The sequence below is a fragment of the Cygnus atratus genome, chromosome 3, assembly GCF_013377495.2.
Source record: "Cygnus atratus isolate AKBS03 ecotype Queensland, Australia chromosome 3, CAtr_DNAZoo_HiC_assembly, whole genome shotgun sequence".
In the NCBI taxonomy this organism is placed as follows: Eukaryota; Metazoa; Chordata; class Aves; order Anseriformes; family Anatidae; genus Cygnus; species Cygnus atratus.
The window spans coordinates 109,696,539-109,720,020 of NC_066364.1; the positions used below are offsets into that span (position 1 = coordinate 109,696,539).

The following is a 23,482-nucleotide window of genomic DNA, read 5'->3' on the forward strand; positions in this document are numbered from 1 at the left end:
TTAGAGTATACAATAGAAATGTTAATCGAGTAATCTGCAGGAAGAGGAGGAGGGAAGGAAATGACCTAATTCCCGGCACCACTGTGTGGTGCCTAATAGCAAGAAGAAAATTCTTGTAAGGACCAAGCAAACAAAGGTCCATTGTTATAGTTAGAGCTTTTAGAGAAGAATGCTTTGCTGTATCTCAAGTTGCTGTAACATGAAGAGTAGATGGTACAACTTCGTTAACTCTTCTACACTAACCACTTCTGGAAGGGGTTGGAGAAGCTAATTAGATTTGCAGGACAGCCAAGTAAAAGAACAAAGTAGAATCTCAATTTCTTAAGGCACAGCAAACTTTCCTTCAAAAGGTTTCGCCAACTCTACAATATCTGTCATCCAACAACCATGGCAAGCCTTAGGCAACTGTGGAGCAATTCATCACTGAAGCTGCACTAGCCTAGTCACAGAGAGGCAACAAATCATCACACTGCAGAGAGGTATTTCCCATGACTCGAGTCATCCTTTGCCATTAAACGAGCCTAACGAGCACTTCTTACCATGTCCTATTCCACTCTTAGATCTTTGCATGCGTTGTCCTGTGGTATGCCAGGGAAGTCCTCCTTTGGTTCAAGGACAGCATGTTACTGTTGATGCGTATCCCACCTGGCAGACTGAAAACACAACTGGCCCTCTGTCTCCAGGCTGGTTTCTGCTTTAGTAGACATGAGGCTTTTGGCACTGGATTAACTCAGTACTTTCAAACTCCTACTGGGGAGAGACCCCACCAAACAAAGAGCATGCAAAATCACTCGTCTTTGGACTGAGAAAAAATTTCATAGTAAACCTTACTAGAAGCTGAAGGAATCTCAGGCAAGACTAAAAAAATATCTACAGGACAGCAGGACTGTTGCAGGACTCAATAGAACCACTCAAGAATTAATCCTAGATCTAATTCTAAAGTGATTCTAGATGGAGCAATATTATGGTGCTTAGGGACATAGTTTAGTGGGTGACAGTAGTAGTAGGGTGATGGTTGGACCAGATGATCTTGGAGGTCTTTTCCAACCTTAATGATTCTATGATGTAAAATATAAAAATAGAAGTTATCTTGAAAAGTCTCTGATGATATTAACAACATTATCCGTTTGATACTCAAAATAAAAGAATCAGAAGGGATTTTAAATGCAGGGCACCTTCAAACAAGCCACCTATGTTACAGGTTTGACACCTTCGCCCTTCAGTCGTGCACCAGCATTAGAATGCTGCTTATATGTTTCCAAAAGGCTGAGTCAACTTCTTATGAAGAACTCCACAGAATCACAGAGCACTCCAGGATCTTAGGAGGTCATTTAGTCCAACCTACTGCTCAGAGCAGGAGTTGGCTTACCAGATGTCAAGTTATTGCTGCAAGAGACTCAGCTTTAGGCATGAAGAGGCCTCTCAAGACATGCCTTCCCTTAGGAAATAGGGAAGGTATATTGAATGCTGGAGAACTGCAGATGACAAGCAGATTTTCAGACCGACCTGGAGCTTCATGTTTGTTGATAGCCTTCCTATGACAGTTTGTTTCAACGTTTACTTGAAACAAAATGATTAGCAAAAATTACTGCAGAGAGCTTGCTGTACACACACTGGAGATTGTTTGGGCTGATTAAGACTTTGAAAGGTTAAGACACACAGCATCCCCTGTGTTTCACAACAGCTTCACAAACACGTTGCCCCCTTTAATAGTGTAGCAATGGCATTATAGAACTGTATTCGCAGCAATCATTGCCCAAATAAGATATTCAGGAATTGACCTGCTCTTTAGATAGTCCTTCATCTGGCTTCCCAAGAACAGTCTGAGGCATGAGAAGTGCTGGATTCCCAAACAACAGGACTGAAAAGATAAGTAAGGCATCATCTGAATAAAACTAATTTTCCCAAAAGGTCAATCTGATGTAAGCCATCTACTAAGCCAGAAACATGCAGATGCAGTTGCACTGGGCTTCTTTCCAAGACAGTAAGCTTGAATTTCTCAGGTACCTGGACACAGCTATTGTGGAAGTGTTTTTTTGTTGTTGTTGATTTTTTTTTTTTTTAGTTTAAGTCTTCCAGGAACATTTGTGGATCTTGAAAACACAACAAGTCAAATGCCATATCTGCAAGTTCAATTAACATAGGCTATGCTCAAGTACTTCCTCAAAGAATTTTTCAGCTGTAGTTTTAAGTTCTTTGAAGAGCAGAGCTCAGATTCACTGAGCTTCAGGTATTATGGTTTCCCTAAATTAAGAAACAGAGGCCCAATTCAAATTCATTTCCAAGTCATATTTTTCCTGCTTGCAAAACTTTTAAGGTACCTGCTAGTAGAACTAGCTGAACCTGCATTACCTGAAAGTTTTCATTCCCACAAAGTTAGATTGCCTGACCAGGGACTTCTTCAGAGAAAGTTCATAGACTTGCTAAAAGTGTTAACACATCTTTGCTTCACTTTTAGTAAGAAGAAACATTTCATGTGGATTAGGAAAAAAGGACAGAAAAGTATTCACTTATAGAAATTCAGCTACAGCATGCTGGCTCTCCACACTCACTAGGAAAAAAAGATCTTAAGGACAAAATTTAAAAACTACTCAGTATAGTTTCTATTCAACTCCCACATCACACAAATGGATATCTTAAAATAAGGCAAGTTCCTTTTCACTTTGGGAGGCTGTGAAACACAAAAGCCAAGTTCATCCAATAGAGTTTCCCTCTGCTTTATCCTAAATTCCTTACCACCCTGTTATTACACTCACCGTGTCAACTGTAGTTCATCTGCAACTCCAGTTTAAGAAAAAAGTGTGGATAACCTCCACCTGGCCCTCCTAAACCTTGCATGTGAAAGTCCCAAGTCTGTAGTTCATGTATGAATATTTGGTAAATCATAGCTAATAAATGTACCATCTTAATTTATTCCTCCCCCTCTTAAATTCAAGCTTCGGACAGTCTTTATGTAAGGTACAAAACCTGGTCCTTTCTAAACATATCACCTCCAGCATTTACATATAAAAGCATATGACCTACATACCTCTGGAGAGATGTCAGAGGTCTGCCTACTCTCTGCAAGCCTAGTGTCAGTTTTTTACAGTGGCCCAAGAGGATATCTAGGGGGCTACAATATAAGTTAAATGGCTGGTTCAGCTCCTCAGTCTCCCATATTTCTGACATTCAAGCATGGCTTTATAGCAATCTCTCAGTGTTCTGTACCTGAGCCCAAACAACAAATATTACTTTAAGCAACAATCCAAGAAAATAAGAATTGATTACTTTGCATGTGTGATAAATTCCTAATAAAGTTATATTCTGCTGTCTTCCAATATATTAGAAGCTGTTTCTTGATGAATACGTTTAACCAGTTTTTATGCTAATACAATGCTATACAAACAAAAAAACTGTCTTTTTGTACACTTATATTTCCATGTTACTATCCTTCCACAGCCAGCAAGTCAAACAGATGAAGTTCAAATATCTTCTCCACCTCCTCATGTTTCCTTAGATCACTTACCCGTTCCCACTTTGTTACTGCTCAGAGGAAAAAAGTATCCCATGCTATTTGATTATCTTTTTTTTCTTCTCCTTTATAATCCCATGGACAACGCATGATTTAGCATATCTAAAGAAGAGCAATACTTTAATTCCTACACTTCTAATCCAATTTGGATAAGAGGTTTTCTGCTTATAAAAATAAACAGGCAGTTGCACTTGAGAGGATGCAACAGCCATCCATTTACCTCTCTATGGGCACTAACACCTAAAAACACAAAGGTCATTCTCAAAAAGTACTAAGAAGTCAGTGCTAGGGATGCCTTCCCTAACTTTTACTCGGACAGAAGGGAGAAAAGAACATGATGTTCAAGCTTTTTCCTGAAATTTCAACAGAAAACAAAGAAAATACTACTACAGTAACGTTAGCACGGTGGGAATAACATCACAAATCAGTAAAACACAGCCATTTAAGTACTATGTATGGTCATTTCACATAAAAGTTTTGGTGTTATTGCATGTATTCTCACCAAAAAAAGCCAAGGATAGAATATCTCAACCAAGGAGACTTAGATCAGAAGCCATACTTTTATAAACACACAAGCGAATTTGGCCTGACCATATAGTCCAGTTTTAACAAAATCAAGAGCTAAGGAAATTATGATTAATATTTGACACAGTTGAAAGTTTTCAAGGTATCACTAGGTTCAATTTAAAATTTGCTATCTATACAGAAAAATGTTACCTTCAAATAAAAGAAATTATCCAGCTGGATATTGCAACTGTTTTCTTTAAGATAGTATAGTCTTCAGTTACAACCAAAAGTACTCTGAAGATATTTAAGTGTGTGGGTCACAAAATCCATTTTTCAAAAGCAGTAAGAGGTATCTGTGTACCATGACAGTGGTCCCCCTTCCTTCCCCACAAAATACCATGTTCTCCAGAATCTGTGTTACTCTTTGTTGCCTTTGAGCGTGCATCACTGAGGAAAGCAAAAATCGGACAAAAATCTAACATCCAAAGACAAAAGATTTTAAATTGGTAGCGCACAGGGATAGTGAGTCACCACGGTAAAGCACTTCTTCAGCAATAGTCAAAGTGTGCAGCCACTGCTACACCACATTAAAATATTCAGCAGGCAGTTTCACGACCTGCCCTTGCATTTACAATGACGGTAAGTCACACCACTCACCCTAATGAAATACTTGGAGTCAGATAGCTGTCTTGCTAATGTAGGTCTACCAGTAAGCAAGGAAGGTGTTCCTGAAGATGAAAAAGTTCTCCCTTGATCCACTGAAGTCAACAGAATTCTGTGTGAATGCAGACCCTCAATATATGGCCTAAAAATCAGTAAGATTCATAAAATTGAGATTTGGAGACACAAGCTCAGTGTATTTCTTATCACCTAGAGCAGGCTTACCTATTTCCCACAAAATGTTTTCAAGCAACACAACTCAGTAAATTCTTCTGAAAAAATACATGCTTAAAGCTGTATTCTAGCTAGGGCTCTCTCTGGTCCTCTGGTGCAGCCCCCTTGGGACTGACATTGTTTATGAACTTTCCTTCAAATTGCTAACAGCTGTGCATAGCGAGCACATTGGTGCCTCATTCACACGCACTCAAAGGTTTGTAGGAGTCCTGCTCATATTCAGTTTGTGACTTCTGCTTCAGGATGTCTCGTGTCATCCATCCGCAGAGAAGAAAAGTGCCGTGCAGCAGAGGAAGGAAGAGGCCAAGCAGCCAAGTACGCACACGTTAAGAAGTCACTACCCAACCTTAGCTAAGACACCCGACCACATTCAAGCTCCTAGACCAATGCAAATTCCAGATCAGGAATACATTTAGGCAAGCCCATTCAAGTAATGAACTATACAACAGACACAGCAAATAAAGCAGAGACCTACTAAAACAGCAAAGCCAGTGTAACCAATTTGACACTAAAAAACAGAACGAGTTAATAAAATTTGGGACAAGTGGGACAAAGGCTACTAGTCTGATGAGCTGTGATGTCTAACCAGCTGCTGCCTTAGCAGCATACATTGCCTCCATACACCTTAGTGACAAGCATTTTATTTAGAATTAAAAAAACATCAAGCACACTCAGCCTGGCTTTGGCAACCTCAAAACTAGTTGTAAAAGTAATATATATTCTCTAAAGAAAAGACGAGACTTTCTTTGGCTTCACAGACACTGCTGTACTTTAAACTCTGAAGTCATTCTGCACATTCAGCATTTTGCTGATGGAAGTGTGTGAATTACATGTCCCCCAAATAAACTCTGAACTCCACAAACACAGAGTGCTGTCATAAGCTTACCTCCTCTAGCCTTGTTTACATTACATAATCCTCGTCTGTAAACATGCCATGCTGATCTCATTTTGGTCCTAGCAGTTACCAAACAACTCTGAAATATTCTCTATGCTAAGGAACATTACAGAACCTACATATATATCAGCTCCAATAATTTTATTAGTTTGAGGTGAAGTATTTTTCTTTTAGCAGTGACCTCCAAGCTGAGGCTTTTTCCTGTTTGTAAGAAAGGCATTTCATTTTAATTGAAGAAAGGTAAAAACCCAATAAAAATGGGCAAATACAAGGAAATACTATTTTCTAAAAACCTTTTGCTTAAAAAAATAGGTTCTCTCTTCAAAGTATGGTTTTATATCAGTAACATCAGATACACAGCTATTTAATTTTCATTACTTTTAAAATCTAACAAAGTTAGAGTATCTATATCATTAGAAATGAGAAACAAATAAAGACTTATTCAGAGTGGCTTTGTTTTGTTTTAAGTACTTAAGAGGAAGATACAAACATGATAGTCAAAGAGCAGGAGCCCAACTGTTTACACAAAGCTTCAGTCATGAAACTTGTCCAGCTAGAACAGTCAGCTACAGCCTGACTCAGAAGCGAAGCACCGATTCTGGGAACAACTGCACATTCCTAGTTTTGCTACTGAGAGATGGTTTTACAGCTTCTGATATTAAAACTAGACATGCTCATATTTGCAGGACTGGGATTTTCAAAAAGTCTGGCTGTGGGATTAACTGTGTGTTTACACTTGTACTTCTCTTAAGAATAGGACTGAATCAAACATCAGGGAGCGCAAGTTCAGGAAATACCGGGTTTATACCCAGATCTGTTCTTTCAAGTCACCCTGCCTCATTCAGGGAAAGGAAAAGGTTAATACAATCAGAATAAGTGTGACAACCCTCCCAACAGCCTCACACTACTTACTGATTTTTTTTTTTTATTAACATTTAAATATTTGGGTTTACCAAAGGTTAGAGCATGTTGCTTATTCCTTAACTTCTGATATAGAAGCCTACCTGAAGTATAAATTGGATAAAAACTGCAAACCACATCCCCAAACAGTACGACTATAACTATATACATTGAAGACTTATATTTATCTGAAAAAATAAAGGTCCAGGATACAAAAAATAAGCAAAGGTAGCAGAGGACCTAACACAAAGGGGCGTCGAAACAGTCGTAATTCCCACTGAAGCGGCAGCCAACAGAAATCAAAGATCACAGGAAAAATATTCTTGTTAACCAGAAACAATGTGGAATCTCTTACCAACCAGAAACTCACAGAATAATCTGAAACAGCTCCAATACACAGAAGACAGCATCTTTTGACAAAACTTCAGCCTTTTGAATAACTGCTTGCAAACTCAACATGCTCTATAGATGGTTTTTACAAATGAAGACTTTCTAATTAAATATAAAATAAAAAATAAAAGATGTGCAGCCTATACATTTAGCCCAATCTGGAGTATCACAGCAAGATCCTCTTCCTTAAATGGCTTTTTAAAGCATGCCAAAACTGTTAGTTAAAAGGATAATCTAAATAAAGCCATTGTTAAAAGAGTAAAACTACATCATACCATGGCTGGAACAGCTAAGAAACTGGTCAGAGAGGAAAGATTATTTCCTGGCACGGTAATGTAGCAACAGACCGAGTTCTTTCTCTCTTTTTATTATACTAAGTCTTCACAATGTTTCACAAAAATAAAACTGAGGTTTGTAGCTCATCTGTTTAACAGATGATCAATTGTACTGAGCAGCAGGACTTTGTTTCTAGGCATACTCTGCTGAAAAAAATCAAAAGCAAACTGAGCAAGGAAAAAGGAACTGAAGTCCTAATTCTGTTCTTGTCCACCTAGCAGGTCTCCTAACCAAACCTGATACCTGAGCCAATTATGTAGGTGCAAGTAAGGATTCAACCCCATCGAAGCCAGCTGAATTAACCAGCGTAAGCAAGATCACTATCAGCCTACCTAAGCAAGACTGTACTGGAGCAGATCTGGGCTGGACGTGTAATTTAATTCACCACACTGATTTTGGATAAGCCCCAGACATTCAGAATAATTACAGTGCAGTCAGAGACAACGCTCAATGTCAGTTACCATATTTAAGTTGTGTACTGTTTGCCCAAAGAGATGAAGCACTCAAATACCAGGTATCTTTGAGCTTCCAAAGCCCTCAGCTTCACTAACAACTGTGTTCTGCAGCTCTTAAGGAATTACATACTTGGTAAGAGTCTGTAACAAGTATTTTGGCTTATACACAAGTACTTGAACATTGTAAATCCTCTCTGACCCATTCTATCTCATTAGATAAAATTTCTTTTTGTTAACAGATGAGACTTTTGAGTTGATAAAACAAAGCTTACTAGCTACAGTATTTTTAAAGCTCTAGACCGTACTGTGTTATCTGACAAGTTTCACTTTGAAATACAGTGGCACTGTTCAGTAATTTTGAAATAAAAATTCACTTGGGATAAAAACTTGACAGAAAACAGAGGCACAGTGGAATCCACAGCTGATCTGAAACTAGAAGAAATATGCAGCATGAATTCAAGTCAAACTCACTTGGAAAAAAAAATGAGGTTGAGTTTTCTATACTTAAAATGTTTCAGACTGTTAACCACCAATACTGACTGCTCATAACCAGTTTTAGGACTTTGGCAGTTTAAACAAAAATAGCAGCCATTGAAGTAATGATACCTTTGATCATGAAAAACATCATTATGATTAGCATCTCATGCCTATTGGCTCCAATCCCCCAAGATACAAAACTGTAAACATTTTCAAAGTTATATGCCAAAAGTCTTCGCACTATTAATCATATCCATTGGATTTGAGCTTGTATTCTCATTTTCTCTAGACTTAACTTTGTATCAAAGGTGGTCCAAGCAAAGAAAAGTTAATGTTCTCACAACCCTCCCTTATTATTTTGGTGCAAGCAATAATGAGGAGGCAGCAGCAGTTGTCCTTAAACAAGAGGGACAAGAAAAAAGAATAAGCCAAGCACATTCATAGACAAAGCTACAAAAGCAAAGCAAGCATTTTAAGCCTACCACATCAGAAGGGTATATAGTCAGTCTAATGACAAAGTTGCCTGAACCTCATCTCCCTGAACCTCTTGGGAATTTAATCGCAGGAGTTTTCTTTCTCTTGGGTTAGTGAGAAAAGTCACCTCGTTGAAAAATTCTGGTCAGCAGATCTGGAGCAAAGAAGGGTGCAGGGCTGCACAACTTGGATCTCGGGAGTGGGGTTGTGTGTGCACAGGGGGCGGGGAAATGAGAGGGAGAAACAAGAGATCACTCTCAGCAGGTACTACAATATTACACCGGCTCAGGGCCTCTGGAAACCACCTTCGGTAGAAATTCAACATTGGAACAAGAGAAAATATGGTTTGGTACAGCTTAGCAGTAATGTCTCCAATAACACCTGCAGTTGCTGTGGAGAGATGCTGTCTGATGATCAGCTTCAAGCAGTCTCTCTCCAGCTGCTTTAAAAATACAGTGTTTAAAGAACCAATACAGTTATGGACAGTAACAGCAAGACAATACTAATGGTTTGTATTGTTCTACACTTGTACTTCTAGCAACTAATCTCAATCAAAACCTTATGGGGTAAAAAAAAAGTCTATTTCAAAGGAATTCTAGATGTAGTTGGTTTTGGTTTTTTTTTTTTGTGTCTTACATATTTTCATCTAGAGAAGTTCGAGTGTAAGAAGAAACGTTTGTTCTCTTAGAACAACCGTGCAGATGTAAACTCACCGTGTCCAAGAACCGCAAGATTGTAACCGCACTTCCACTTGGATTTACGATACATAATCAAAAGCCACGCTCGCAGAGGGAAAATGACCTGTTGATGATGGTGGCTGTCAACAATGGGTTCAGATCAGTTAGCTGCTAGTGTAGACAGGACAACATTTTTCAACACTGCGAGAGAAAGTGAGAGCGAGACCATATGGTTAAGCCCCATCCACATTAGCACCAAACGGCTAGCATCACCAATTGAGAACTGTCAACTGGGAGAGGCAGAGGTGGGAAAGCTACCTGTTGCTCACAGCCACTGTAAAGAAGTTGGTTTCGTAGAGACTTACCAATGTTGGCAATTCTTCTCTTTACAGCATGTCTTTGAGCAGAGCATACACTCTGTGTCCAATTGATATTCCTAGTACACAGCAACTCAAACAGTTGTTCAAAATTATTCAGTGAATTCAGATACCAGTCAGTCTGTACAAGCATGCTCAAGACTTAATGAAACTTAAAACACACCACATTCCAGAATTATACTGGGTATATCTAAGTTACACATTTACAGAAGATTGACAGTTGCAGGTAAACATTAGATAAGAATTGTCAGCAGACACCCTGGCTGTACACTGTTCAATACCATGCCAAATAAAAGGATGAAAGAGCTAGCTTTAACTTCAAACTTCTTTGAGTGGGGGAGCAAGGGGATCTGGACTCAATGATCTCCAGAGTTCCCTTCCAAAGTAACTTCTATTCATTGAGAAACCTGGCCACTAGTACTTAGGCATAAGCTTTGCATGCAAAGACAGAAGCATTGCATCACACGACTATTATTTATCACCTGTTCTCCTGACCTGCAGGAATGCCTGCACTTGCTTACCACTAACATAAAGCAGGATCTCATTCCGAGGTTAAACAATTTCAAGGCAGAATAAAATACCACTGCCTACAAAAGCAGCGGTCCTCCCTGCTGCCCTGCATCTAGACAACAATGTTTCTGCACAGCCATGGTATGGTCTCCCCTGGTTCAGACCCAGATCCACTCCTCAATTTGATTCATTACATTGCATCTGCAAACACAGAACAGGAAGGGAGAACTGCATAGAGCAGCCTGGGTGTTCGTTTCCAGAAAAAGAGCAAAATTAATGTGTTCATTGTTGTGTGTGTTTTTTTTTTTTTTAAATGCATGGACTAATTAATAGCGAGATGACAGGAAATAGGGCTTGTTCTTCAGCAGTACTTGAAAGCTGTGTTTAATCTTGAAAAAACAAGGAAACATAGCCACTCCTGTTCTTAACCTTGGAGTTGATTTTTGTTTTCTTTATATGCACCCTTCTATTCAATTTATTTTGTTCCTTCATGTAACAAAAGTTATGTTCATCAGCAAAAGATGGCTTAGTACAGCACAAATCTTATTAGCATGCATACTGAGTTAATACTTGGCTTATATGAAGGATTTTTAAAAATTAAGCTTGAAAGCAAGCACAGTAACTGCAATAAACTAAAACCTTCTAATTCTGTCCCTGCTACAAAAGCAGACTTGCAACAACCCTTTACTCTGTCTTTAACAGGTTTAGTCATTTCTACGTTTTTCTATAGAACAGTTCTTCTAATAGTTTTTGCTAATCTTGGGGGTCTAGGGACAGGGACAAATTGAGAGACAAGAGGAAAACGAGCACTGTCAGCTTACTCAGTTCTGATGCATGATGAAGCACCTACTCCCCCTATGAGAAGGGACACCAAGATAATAAAATTACCAAAACATTTTTGGGAGGCAGAAAAGAGGCACAATTTGTCCACTAATATTAATGCAAGTTACTTCCATAGGCAGTTGCTATAACAAAACTCCCGGGCAGGTTATACTAATGTTAACACATCTCAGGGTCCAGTTGCAAAACCTCTTCCTAACTGGTCTGTGATTGCACGCTGGGAAAGCATCTTCTAGAGCTGCTTGGCAAAGCAGAAATGCAACAGGTCACAGCAGAGCCCTCAGCACACGTGTGCTAAGGCGCAGTGAGAAGACAGGAAGACCACCGAAAATACAGTCTCTGAAGACTGCGGGATGGTATTTTGAAGATTATCAAAGCTAAAGGAATGCTTTCAAGAACTAAGCTCCATCCTTACGATGAAGTAAAATCTGAATTGCAAACTATGCCTGAGGACTGGACAACTGAAATTGGACATAAAACTATTCTCAAACTACACATAAGAGTTAGGCCTAACAAAACCCACCGGGTGCTGTGGTTAAGCCTACAATGAAGGCTAACTAGTAATTCCCATGTTCTTCAATTACAATAGGTCCTATTAATGGCAAACATAGAACGTCTTGGGATTTTAAGTCTCTCTGCATCAAGAGACCCCTCCCTCTATTCCCCACTTTGATTACCTGAGCAATTTTTGCTCTAGTGGCACTAGCAGAGGGTGCAGTTGCAAAGCAGAAAGCAGAGCAGACCTGCATTTAATCAAAGGAGACAAAAAAACTACTAAGAGGGGGAGGGGGAAAAAGCAGGCTCCATTGAGTGCCATGCTCTTCCACATCAACATAATGGAAGGGAATCCTGCTCTACACTCTTAGGGCGATGAGCCACCTGGCCAGAAGCCATGCTTATGCACAGCTACTTGGCCCCGAGGGTTGAAAATAAAAGATGAACAGCCAAAATATGAACCCAGCAGACAAAGCTGTCAGGCAGGGATCAGCAGACCTGATGACTGTGGCATTATGAACAAACCAACGCATGCTGGTTGGGTGTTTTGCACTGTGCCCTGTTCTTTCCCCCTGTTATTTCCTTCCTCTCTTTGTCAACCTACCGTAACTTCTACTTGTGCTGTTTCTCTCCCCTACCCCCCTACTTCTTTTTTTTTTTTTTTGTCTCTTCAGAGTTGAAGGTCTCACAGGCTTGTACTTGTATGGTGTACAAGGACTGCAAAATGGTAGCCCACAATTTTTGGTACCATTATGATCGAAGATTAGCTGATCGTAACAGTCCTTTCCCATCTCAGATTTTTATCAAACTCAAGCTTCTTGAAAAACAGTTGATGGACTTTGTTTAGAACACCACCCTTAGTCACAGCATACCAGTCACTGCTAAAGTCAGGAGTTCACAAATAATTCAGCATGCTGATTTAGCTTCTATAAATGGAGAGTTTGGCCACAGCAGAGATGTCTGATCTATAGCTCTCACTCACATAAACAGTCCCTAGCCACACAAATAAACACTGTCAAGATCCTTTCCCAAATTCCTTAAGGGAAAAGAAATTAAACTGATAGCAGATTGGATGGAACAGCTCTAAGAAAAATCAATAATGGTAGCTGTAAAATCTAAAATTAAAGTAAGCCTGTTTTTGATGCTTTCAGTATACACAGTACATTAAATTTGGCATAAGCCCAATGGAACATGAAGTACTTGTGGACAATGTCTGCCAAGAGCTAGAAATATAGCACTTAGTCTTTAAAGAACAAACAGAGAGCCTCAGACCATTTCTACTTCATGCATCTGAAAAAAATTAAATCAAGGTGCTCTTTCCAAGGGAACATTTGTATTAAATCTAATTGGCATACTTTGTGAAATGCTGAATTGAGCATATGCCTATTGGCAGAGTATTTGTCATTTTATAATCCGTCCCATTGTGACACAGGTTACAAACAGATGTTATACCTCTCTGCACCAGAAGTCACTGTGCTTTCACCCTAAGCACCAGGCTTGTGGCTCAGGCAAGTTCTGTACCTGCTCCTCAGTCACACTGAGGCATACACCTCAGCTGATGCAGTGGAGGCAGAAGAAACGGAACACGTGAACTTGAGAAACTTATGCTACACTATCAGTTTATTCACCCAGCTTCGCATTTGTTGGTATTTCATTAGTTTACATACCTCAGAGCAATGCAAGATTTGATTAGTAACCGAATGCTCATTTGCATTCCTATAGCAACCTCCAAACATCGGCAAATTAAGCATCAACACACCTGTGAGTTTCTTACCTTTATTAAAATAAAAGCAAAACCAAACTTAACATCCATCTGGGGCTCTGGAGACATCATCCTTGCATGTAGATTCCTCTCCCCCCACCTCCCAACCATGTAACAGAGCAAAACAACACCAAGCTCCTCATTGGATAGGATAGTGGGGCACAAATCTCTTAGGTTTTCTGTTGTTATCTGTGGCTTACGTGCCCTTCCCCACTCCTCCCTGGGATTCAGGAGGGAACAGTGTCCCTCCCTAATGGTGCTTGTGCAGAAGAACCACAGCCCCACCGCTGCCTGGGGACACAGGCCAGGCAGCAAGAGGGAACACTCTACCCTGTGCTTGGCATCTGCTCAGGGCAAGGCGAGGAGACGAGATGTTTCTCATGCTATCTCATGATACATCTAAGCCAAGCACTATCTGGATCTTTAGAACTGCTATTTATTAACAAATGAAGTTCTGAAATGCACACTGACAAAAGGCCCAGATAAATCTGATTGTTACTGCTCCTTATTAATAGCTATAAAATAGCAGCAGGCCTACAGTACTTGCTGTTGTGGATGCTAAGAGACTGAAAGATGCCAGACACTCGCTACACATGCTTAGTTGACACAATAAGGAAGCTCCTCACTTCTCCCTTCAACTGGTCCCTCTGAGCTTTAAGGTAAAGGTTTACTCTCTCCTTATCGTTTGGACCAGGTTCCTATCTCTGTTCCCATTTAGACACCGCCGACTTCAACAAGCTCCTCTCCAAGATGACACTAAATGAAAAACTGCAGGAAAAATGCTTCCAACACCTTTCCTCTACAGGTAGAAGTTTCCACTGCTGACTATGCATAGCTCATAAAGCAGTGAAATAGGAACAGTTATTTAAATGAGGAAAAAGCACACACGTTGGCCTAGGAATTCAAAAGCAGTTGTTGTACCTAAGCCACGGAAGCCCTCACGTCTCAATATGGCACCGTGGCCTTTCTCAGCCAACAGGAACACGTACAAGGACACACACTGCTCAGAAAGCCCCTGGCCAAAGCCACAATACTGACTGTAAAAACACGCACACGTGCACAGAGAAGCTAAGTGGTTAAAAATAACAAAGCTGCCCATGCATTTATCTGCTTGCAAGATCAAGCTGAGTTCCTCAGCTTCAGCAGGTGGCTGACCACTCAACAGAACCGTGTATCAGTTCTTTTTAAAAACAAAGGAAGGAACCCCAGCTGCTACCCTTACCACAGTACTGCAGCCCTCTGCAACAATCTGAAGTAGCTTTCAGAAACCTTAACCAGCAGCCAACAGGTCATGCAGCACCAAAAGGGAAAGTTCTACTTTAATGACATTTCTCATCCACCACATACAGCACCGAATGAATGCTTTAACAATTGATGTGGGCTATCAGCAGCATAGCAATTACCTTATTAACAAATGATCAAAGAACGAAGATTCTTGCATGACAGATCCACCTACCACAGGAATCAAGAGGAGATGACTTGGCCATGAAAGTCATCTAAGCACAAAGGAGGGATCAACTGTCTTTGTACGGTAACGTGTTGTTGTGTAACTTGCATTCAGCCTGATCTCCAATCCCAGGGCACCAAGTGCACAGCTACGTGATTGCTGAGGAGATGCAGGGACAGCGGATGGGACCAGAAGAGCACTCCTTATCTAAAGTATCTATCATCACAAATTTGCCTAAACATTAGCAAACGGGAAAGGAAAGAGAACGAATGAAACACTTAAGGGCCTGCTCGGGAGCCTTCTGATTCTCTGCACCATGTATTTGAAAGAAGCAAAAACTGTTAAGAAGCAGTTTTTAGAGACTGTCCCCGTAAGTTTTGGGGAATTTGAGCTGGATCTCTCGCGTCCTGCACTACCAGTACATTAAACAAATACTCCCCCCAACACACACAAATAGCAGGTGCTGAAGTTAGATGTTAACAAGATGACATGTTTTCCAGCTTGACTATTATCTTTTCCTCTGCAACTATCCAATTTTTGATCATCACTACTAACGTAGAGTAGAAGCCCTTAATGGAGAACCAATGTACTCCCTCCATTTGTGAGCATCACACAGCTTTTTGCAGAGCTCTGAATACCTATGGTATTCCCAAATCTGAAACTGAGTTACCATAAGGTTTTGATCATGAAGATGGAAATAGTACTATAGAACAGTCACTAACTCTGGTTTCCCATAGGTGAGAAACTCCTCTGGTTGTCAGACAATTTTGACATCATTAGTGACGTTGCATTGTCTTCTCTAAACTCAAAACAGACCACTAGCATTGCAGAAAGGAGCCAGACCCAAGAGCAGGTATGCATCCCACTTGAAACATTAACTAAAGCTTGAGGCCCCTGTACGCTCTTACTTTAAAACAGAAGTTTAAAGTCATCTTCCACTAGCCCTGAAATACAGCAGTGATCTAAATACAGCGATTCAAATACCTAGGCACATTTATTTTCTTCCATGTTAAAGCATGCCTCAGAGTATTTAAAGTGGCTCAGGGAAAAAGCAAACCAAAGCCAAACAAAGAAAAAAAATATATTAGTGGGAAATGGTGGAACTGACATATTTTTAGAATTAGCAGCTTATCCCAAGAGGTGCATTACAGAAGGAAAATGAGCAACAAGTTCTTTAAAAGGAAGTGAATTACTTTATAGTAAGGTTCCATGTGTGATGCATTTTGGATTTTTTCCCCTAACCTCATACCAAATAAATAGTTCAGCTACATGATATGACAAAAGAACCATTACTTATTTTCCCAGTTGAACCTTGTGTTAAACCACGATTGAGACAATATTTATTCTTGTAAAAGTATTGTAGTGAATTACAGTTGCTTCAGGTAAGTGAAAAGGATATCAAGGCAGCATCAGTAAACATCACCCAAAAAAATCTCAGTATACACATTAACACTTAAGACAAGAGGAGCCTTGAGATTTCTTTACAGAAGTTCTTCAGAAACTACTTTTATCGTTTAACGTGGATAATTTCTCTTAGGACAAAGCAAACAGAAGTATTACTCAAGTTGGCAAGTTTTTAAAATCACGTCTTGGCTATTTAATACTACTCAACCATTGAGAGCAGAAGGAACTAGTGGTAGGGAAAGCGGGCACTTGGAGGTAGATTTTTAACTGGCAGAGCAGTATGATCTTAACACAAGAAAAAAAACTACCAACACGTGCCATCCTCAGCCTAATTTTGCCACTAGTTTAATGTTGTCTTATAGCAGCCCAAAGGACCTGAAGGTTAAGGGGGCCACGTGCACAGGCTACATGGACACTAATTCCCAGCTCTAAGCCCACAGTTCTACCTAAGTGCTCTGCATGCTGCCCCAGTCACTGTGGGTCACTCCTCAGGCAGAGGACCAGCTGAATGGAAATGTTTCAAGCTAGATCTAACCCACAGATTACAGTCCAGCTAACCTGACCCAAAGAACAATGAAAACATTGATGTTGTTGACCCAGGTTATAGGGTTACCATGCTAGAGGGCAAGCTGGCAGAAGGCAGGGAGGAACTCTCAACAGCTGCTGCTTCCCAGTTGCTCACTACTCTACTCAAACCTGAGACACACAATTAAGCAGGAGCACTGAAAAGGCAAGCAGGCTGGGGGGAGATACTCGAATCTGATCCAGATTTGCTCTCATTACACCTCCAGAAAACTCTTGCAGGCCTTAAGCTCCACCAACATTAATGGCAACTCTTACAATATTTCTTAAAGAAGAAAAAAAATAATCTCTTCAGATTTGAACTCTGTCACCAACCTTGCCTGTGAAATAAAGAAAATATCCCAGCTCATGAAAGAGTATTTTTCACTGTTTGTAATTAAGACCAAAGGATCATATAATTGCAGAAACATTACTTATTTGAAATACAAATGGCTAACTCCATCCAAGCAGATATATCAACTGGCAACAGAGGCAATAATCCATTGATGGAGGTCTACTTAAAGACAATGCTGGCTAGGCAGGTTTTTTCCTTTTTCTGCCTCAAGTCCTAACTCCAATGAACTACTACCCAAAGAATCTTACTCAACAAACTTGCTCCAATCCCATCTTTTGCAAGCAACTACAAAGCATTTTTGATGTATCCAATTTGCCCAAAACCTCAATCAGTACACAACACCACATTCTCTAATAGCTATTCCAATTATCCTATTTGGAAAGAAAAAAAAAAAGCAGATCCCTTCTGATTTGAATCTAACTTCAGCTTTTTCTTGGCTTCCTTGCTGTTCATTTCTGTGCTACACCATAGACTTGTCTACAACACAGAGCCTCTGCCACTACAGCAAATGCTACGGAATCACAAATGGAAATGCAGCATTTAGCAACAAAAGCTTTTCTGCCAAAACCACCATGGTTATCTTCCCGAATACTGAATAAGTAAACTAACAGGCTCACAAAAACACTGTCAGTAGAAGGTTGCTTACATCTGGGTCTTTGATTAACTTTTGTCAATTAGAAGGTGTAATTGCCCCCACCAACAAATACATCCCCACCCTACCTAGTATACCCGGACCAGAACCGTTCTGGCCTAAATATTTCCACACTACTAAAAACCTTCTCCCAAAACAAATGCATTTTCCCCTTCTGAAAACACATTTTTGCAATTAATCTGCTGCAAACAGTGTAAGCATAGAAAAACATCTGGTTGACATAGCTGTATAGCCAACATCAAGGGAGATCAAGAGCATTCAGAGCCAGCATGACACAGATCCAAAGTCTTCTGTAACATACTCTACTTGTGAAGAAGAAAAGTATTACAACGTGAGTGTGAATTGAGCAAATCCTCTTCCCAAAAGGAATATAGCAAGGCCAGAGTAAGAGGTTTTGACTGCTCCTACTCTACCAACTGCCATACACCTTCAGTTAGAAGAGTAAGATCAAAGAACATTTCCACTCCCGAAATGGCAGCCAGAAACACACCACAAGGTTCAGTCCATTCCCCTCTCGAGCACACGAGATTTGAGCCTAAAACTTAGCATTTATATCAGTACATACCATGGGTGGCAGTCAAGTCACTATGATTGAATTCAGCAGCACGGATTAAGAAACAAGGTCAGCAGATTAACTTTTATTACCTATTCATGAACCAAACCGTGTTCCTACATGGCAGGGACCTGAGGATACCATCAATCTTTAACCAAATGCTCCCACCGGGCACTACGTTCAGCCTGAACCAAACTGCCGACAAGCTCTCACTTGAGCCCAATCCTTAAAAAGCACCTCACAGGATTTACCTCGTGTGCCAGGTAGGAGATGTTGCCGAAAGAAGGCTGGTATTGATGACCACCTACCTTCAGCACAGCTCAACAGAGTTGTCCCGTAAAGCCCCTTCAGGGTGGCCTAAACAGCTTGTCACAGCAGACACCACTGAACTTTTTACATTTATTCACAACTACAAGGTTATTGCAGAAAGGTCACTTCAAGCTGCTAGCCACGTTTGCTGCTCCCAGTCGCATGACAATGGTCAGCACAAGAAGTCCACAGCACAGCGTTCACGTAGGGAGCCAACAAGCCGAGCACTCACCTGGGCAAAGCTCTGAAGCACCTCCTCCATCCCGCAAGTAATACCTGCTTTCAAATCAGTATAAATATAGGATACTTGGATAAGAACATACTCATAGTGCAAGGCTGTAATTTTTCTGCACATCACATTATTGTCAGGGTTTTTTTTACTGCTTTTAGAACAGAGCAGCAACAGGGTAAAGCTCACTTTTTTGTAGTTTAAGGATGTTTCTAGCATGCCAAATAATTTCATTGGTTTTGAACTTGGAAGGCAATTTTTTGAATAGATCCATTCAAACAACATGTTGAACAAGAAACATTCACAATCAGTTGTGACAATTATCATCATCCATGATAGCATTGCCTCAGCACAACCTGGAGCAGCACAGGGAGAAGGAGCAGGAATGGAAATCTACCCCACAAGCTGCCTAAGACCCCTGGGAAACACAGGAGCACCTCGTCTTTGCCCAGCTGACGCAATCTGCAGGGATTCAACACCTCACAGAACCAGAACTAAAATGCTATTTTACCTTCCTCACCATGAATCTTTCCAGCCAGGAAGACCAACTGTGCCCGATTAGGGATGCAATATTAATCTCAGTAGTACTATGGGACTACAGCAGGAGCGTGAGATTTCCTGGTGCTTCTTGTAACCAGTAGATTGAAAGGAAACAGAAACTAGATCAGATGGAAGCAAGCTTACTTTTTTCCACTGAAACTATCTCAGCAGTATTTAGCAGTGCTTGACCTACTTCCTACACCATCTCTTTTGCTGTCACTTCCTTTGACAGTTTGTCAGCACACTTGTGAATCTGAAGATTAAGGAATGAACGTCTGGAAGCAAAAGAGCTGTGAACTTCTACCTCTTAATGCACCTACAGTCAGAACTTTTATGATTTAATCAGCAAGATGAGCAGTGACCAGCTAGCAACAAGTACTTCCATTTAATAGCATCCTGCAAGAGTTCCAGATCAACCGTACAATTTAGCTTACAAGCACATGCTTAAAAGTGACTTTTATTTTTCATGAAACACCTTCTTTCTTCTTTTTTTTAGCTCATGGCATGGAGTAGCATCTACAAACAGTTCCAGGTTCTATGTTTTCCTGTATTCTAGAGATCCTAAGACGACGTTATATACAAAAATATACTCGCAATTAGTTCCTTACAAATGAGTAGGAGTTTAAACATCACTGGCTCCGAGCAGATGATGCTCTATTTTGCACCTACAAACACAGTCACTAGCTATAAATCCTGAAGTGAAAGAATGCTGTTTTCCATGCCTTGTTTCTTAACACAAACCAACAGCAATACCAAAACACACAATGGTTGTAGCAGACAGACTTCATACTAACACCAAGTTCTGTTCCACTTGAAATACGAGTAGTTACTTGAAACTTTGATTTCAGACACAAACAATAACATGGCAACCTGCTGCATTAAGAAACACATTTCAGAGTTTAGCAAGAACCGAAACACTCATTAGGCACGCTTCACAAGACTGTACTCAGCTAAATGTAGGCGCTCCTACAAGTTTAGTTCGTTAGAAACAGGAGGCATTTAAACTGAAGGTATGCTGCAGATGCCTAAATACAACTAAAACGTTTTCCTAAAGCTTCCTGCCTGGCCACTGATACAAAACGGGTAGGAGCTCCACAACTCGTTCAGATCCGTCTCTGACGGGGCACTACAAGGGCCTCATTTTCCAGCCACGAGTCCTCGGTTTCCTACAAACCAGGCTTTTTCCTGGGGGGAGGAGGCAGGGCAGAGGAGAAGGGGAAGTGTCCGGTGCAGACCTCTGAACTTTGCCACCACATTACTCACTTTGAAATCGCTGGCCTAAAACACACAAAGCCCGTACGGCCCGCACAACACATGCAAATGAGAATCTGGCCAGCCTCGCTGGGAAAGCCTTTGTCTCAACTAACCCAGCAGCGCCTTTCAGCATAAAAAAGTGACAGAAAATGCATCATCAACAGGTCATCCGGCTTTTTTTTTTTTCTCTGTAAAATATTAAAAGCTGCTAAAACAGAAACCGGAAAGAGCCTTCTTCCCTGCGTCTCCCCCTGCGTGGCTTCAAAATGGCAAAAATAAAGCCACCGTGCCTGAGATGCTGAGCCCAGGGCTTGGTCTAGCTCCGTCTTCTGTAACCCTGCTTGCCAAGTGGGGTGTTGTAAAGTCAGAGGAGTCCCAAGAAAAACATCAGAGCAGCTTTTGAGGGGTATGGCCAGGAGCACTACTTGGTGCTTGCACGTATTCTAGAAGCTGCATCGTGCGGAGGTCAAACAACTGCGGCTTTGGAGGGGGTTGAAAACACAAGAGATGAGCTTTCAGTGTAAAAATTGCTTTAAGATATCGTTATCCCCTTTAGGAGTGGGGGGGAATAGCCGAAAGCACAGCCGCTCCTCCTCTGCCCTGGCCTTTTAAGATCCTCTCCATGGTTTCGGCACGCAGCACAGCATCACCCCGTGCAATCGGCTCTGCCTGAAACCTCATTATTTAACTACGTGAAAAAGAGTGAAAAAGGGAGGAAAAAAAAAAAAAAAAGCCGACCAAAGTTGTGCCGGATCCCTGGCTGTCCACAAAAGAACCAGGGGAGAAGAGGACGAGGGGATGGGAGAAACCCTGCGCGTCCCCCCGAGAGGAGCTTATAATTAAAAAACAAGCAAATAAAAGCTACCTCTGATCCACCGCCGATCCGGATCCTTCCAGAGGAAACCGACGTCGGATTATTTGTCGCGGGAGGGTACAAAATTTAGGATAAAACCGGCGGGCTGCCCCCGTGCCCGCAGGTTAGCAGCGGCCGCACAAAACCCCCTTTGTTGTGCTGCTGCCGAGCCCAGGGCCCCCTTCCCCTCGGCAAAAAGCACCCCAAAACGTCCCCAAAACACCCCAAAACCTCGGTTTTCAGCCACCCCGGAGTGCGAATATTTGTGTTTGTTTTTTCTTATTTTTTCGTATTTATTTATTATTATTTTTTAATTCCCCCCCCAAGCGGATGGCTCCTGCCTGCTGCGTGACAAAGAGCTTCCCCCCCCCAAATTTGTTCCTCCCCGGGGGACAAATTTGTCGTGAATAGGTGGAAAAAAAAAGAGAAAAAAAAAAAAAAAAGGTAACAAACTCGCAAGAAGCACGGAAATTAAAGAATTAAAAAAAAAAAAAAAAAGGCAACCCACGCTGCAGGCTTCCAGCGGAGCACAAAGCGATGCGGAGGGGAGGGGAGGAAGGGGGATGAGGGGGAGGCGGGCAAGCCCCGAGCCCCCCCTCCCTGCAATCGCGAGGAGGTGGTCTCCGTCGCGACAGGGCGGCGCGGGGGCGGGCTGTGTCGCGACAGACGCGCGAGACTCACCGCAGGAAGGAAAGGGGAGGCAGGCGGAAGGAGGTGTCCGGGGCTCCCGGTCTCTCTCTCGGCGGTCGGACGGGGAAGGAGAAGGAAAGGAAGAGACGGAGCCGGTGAGGTGAGCCGAGCGGAGCGCCGCCACCCGCCGCGCCAACGGCCGCTCTGCCTCAGCGGCCGCCGCGCGCTCCAGCACCCAACGGCCGCGGGAGGGAGGGGAGGGGAGGGGAGGGCAGGGGCGGGGGCAGAGAGCGGGGGGCGGGGCCAGCGGGCGGAGGGGAGGGGCCTCGCCCCGCGGCATGCTGGGAGTTGTAGTGCCTCCCCGCGGCTGGGGCTGCTGGGCTCTGTGTGTGTATATGTATGTACATATATGTATGCGTGCATGCCGCTGTGTGTGGCTTGCAGGGGTGTGGGTTTATGCCTTAATATTGACACGTCTCTATATAACATATGTATGGAGGTGCATGTGTTACAGGGGGTGCGTGTGTTGGTGCTGGGTTTAAAGGGGGAGGTATATTCTACATAATTATTATATTTATTACATTATGTTTGTTATGTTATGTTATATTGTATTATTCTAGTCTATTATTCTAATATTCTATTTTTCTAGTATTCTACTGTTCTATTGTTCTATTTTTATTATTCTGTTATTATATTCCTGCTTCTACTATTACTACTGCTGTTATTATTGTTGTTATGGACGTGGTGATGAGGGACGTGGTTTAGTGGGTGACATTGGTAGCAGAGGGATGGTTGGACCAGATGGTCTTGAAGGGCTTTTCCAACCCTAATGATTCTGTGATTCTATTATTATTATTATTATTAATATTACTATTACTACTTATAATATTACTACTAATACTATTATTGTTGTTTTTACATTATATATTTTACATTTTATTATTACTGTTATATTATGACTATTACTACTTCTAATATTACTACTAATACTACTATTGTTGTTGTTGTTATATTACTACTATTTCTATTATTACTACTAATACTATTACTATCATTGTTATTATTATTATTATTACCACAGCACATGGATGGGCCCCCGAGGCTCAGGGCTGGGGGTGGTGGGGGCCCCATTTGGAGGGGACCTGGGGGTGCTGGCCATCGTTCAGCCCAAATCCAGCAGGCAGCCCCCCCACAT

At 41.4% G+C, this 23,482-nt stretch overlaps 1 protein-coding gene across 3 annotated transcripts in view; it reads right to left on the bottom strand.

Annotated features, from left to right (window-relative positions):
• The window catches only part of PELI1 (pellino E3 ubiquitin protein ligase 1), a 47,193-nt gene extending 24,666 nt beyond the window's left edge, over nucleotides 1-22,527 (bottom strand). Inside the window, exon 1 of one of the 3 annotated variants that reach the window (XM_035553048.2) lies at nucleotides 22,339-22,521. Coding sequence is in view for 1 of the 3 variants with exons in the window: in XM_035553046.2 (XP_035408939.1) it covers nucleotides 9,553-9,607 (55 nt within the window). In the remaining 2 variants the exon portion in view is untranslated. Of the gene's footprint in view, nucleotides 1-9,552; nucleotides 10,327-22,338 lie in introns of those variants that run through there. The other 2 variants (XM_050710015.1, XM_035553046.2) reach the window with 2 other exon arrangements.
• Between the last annotated feature and the right edge of the window lie 955 nt (nucleotides 22,528-23,482).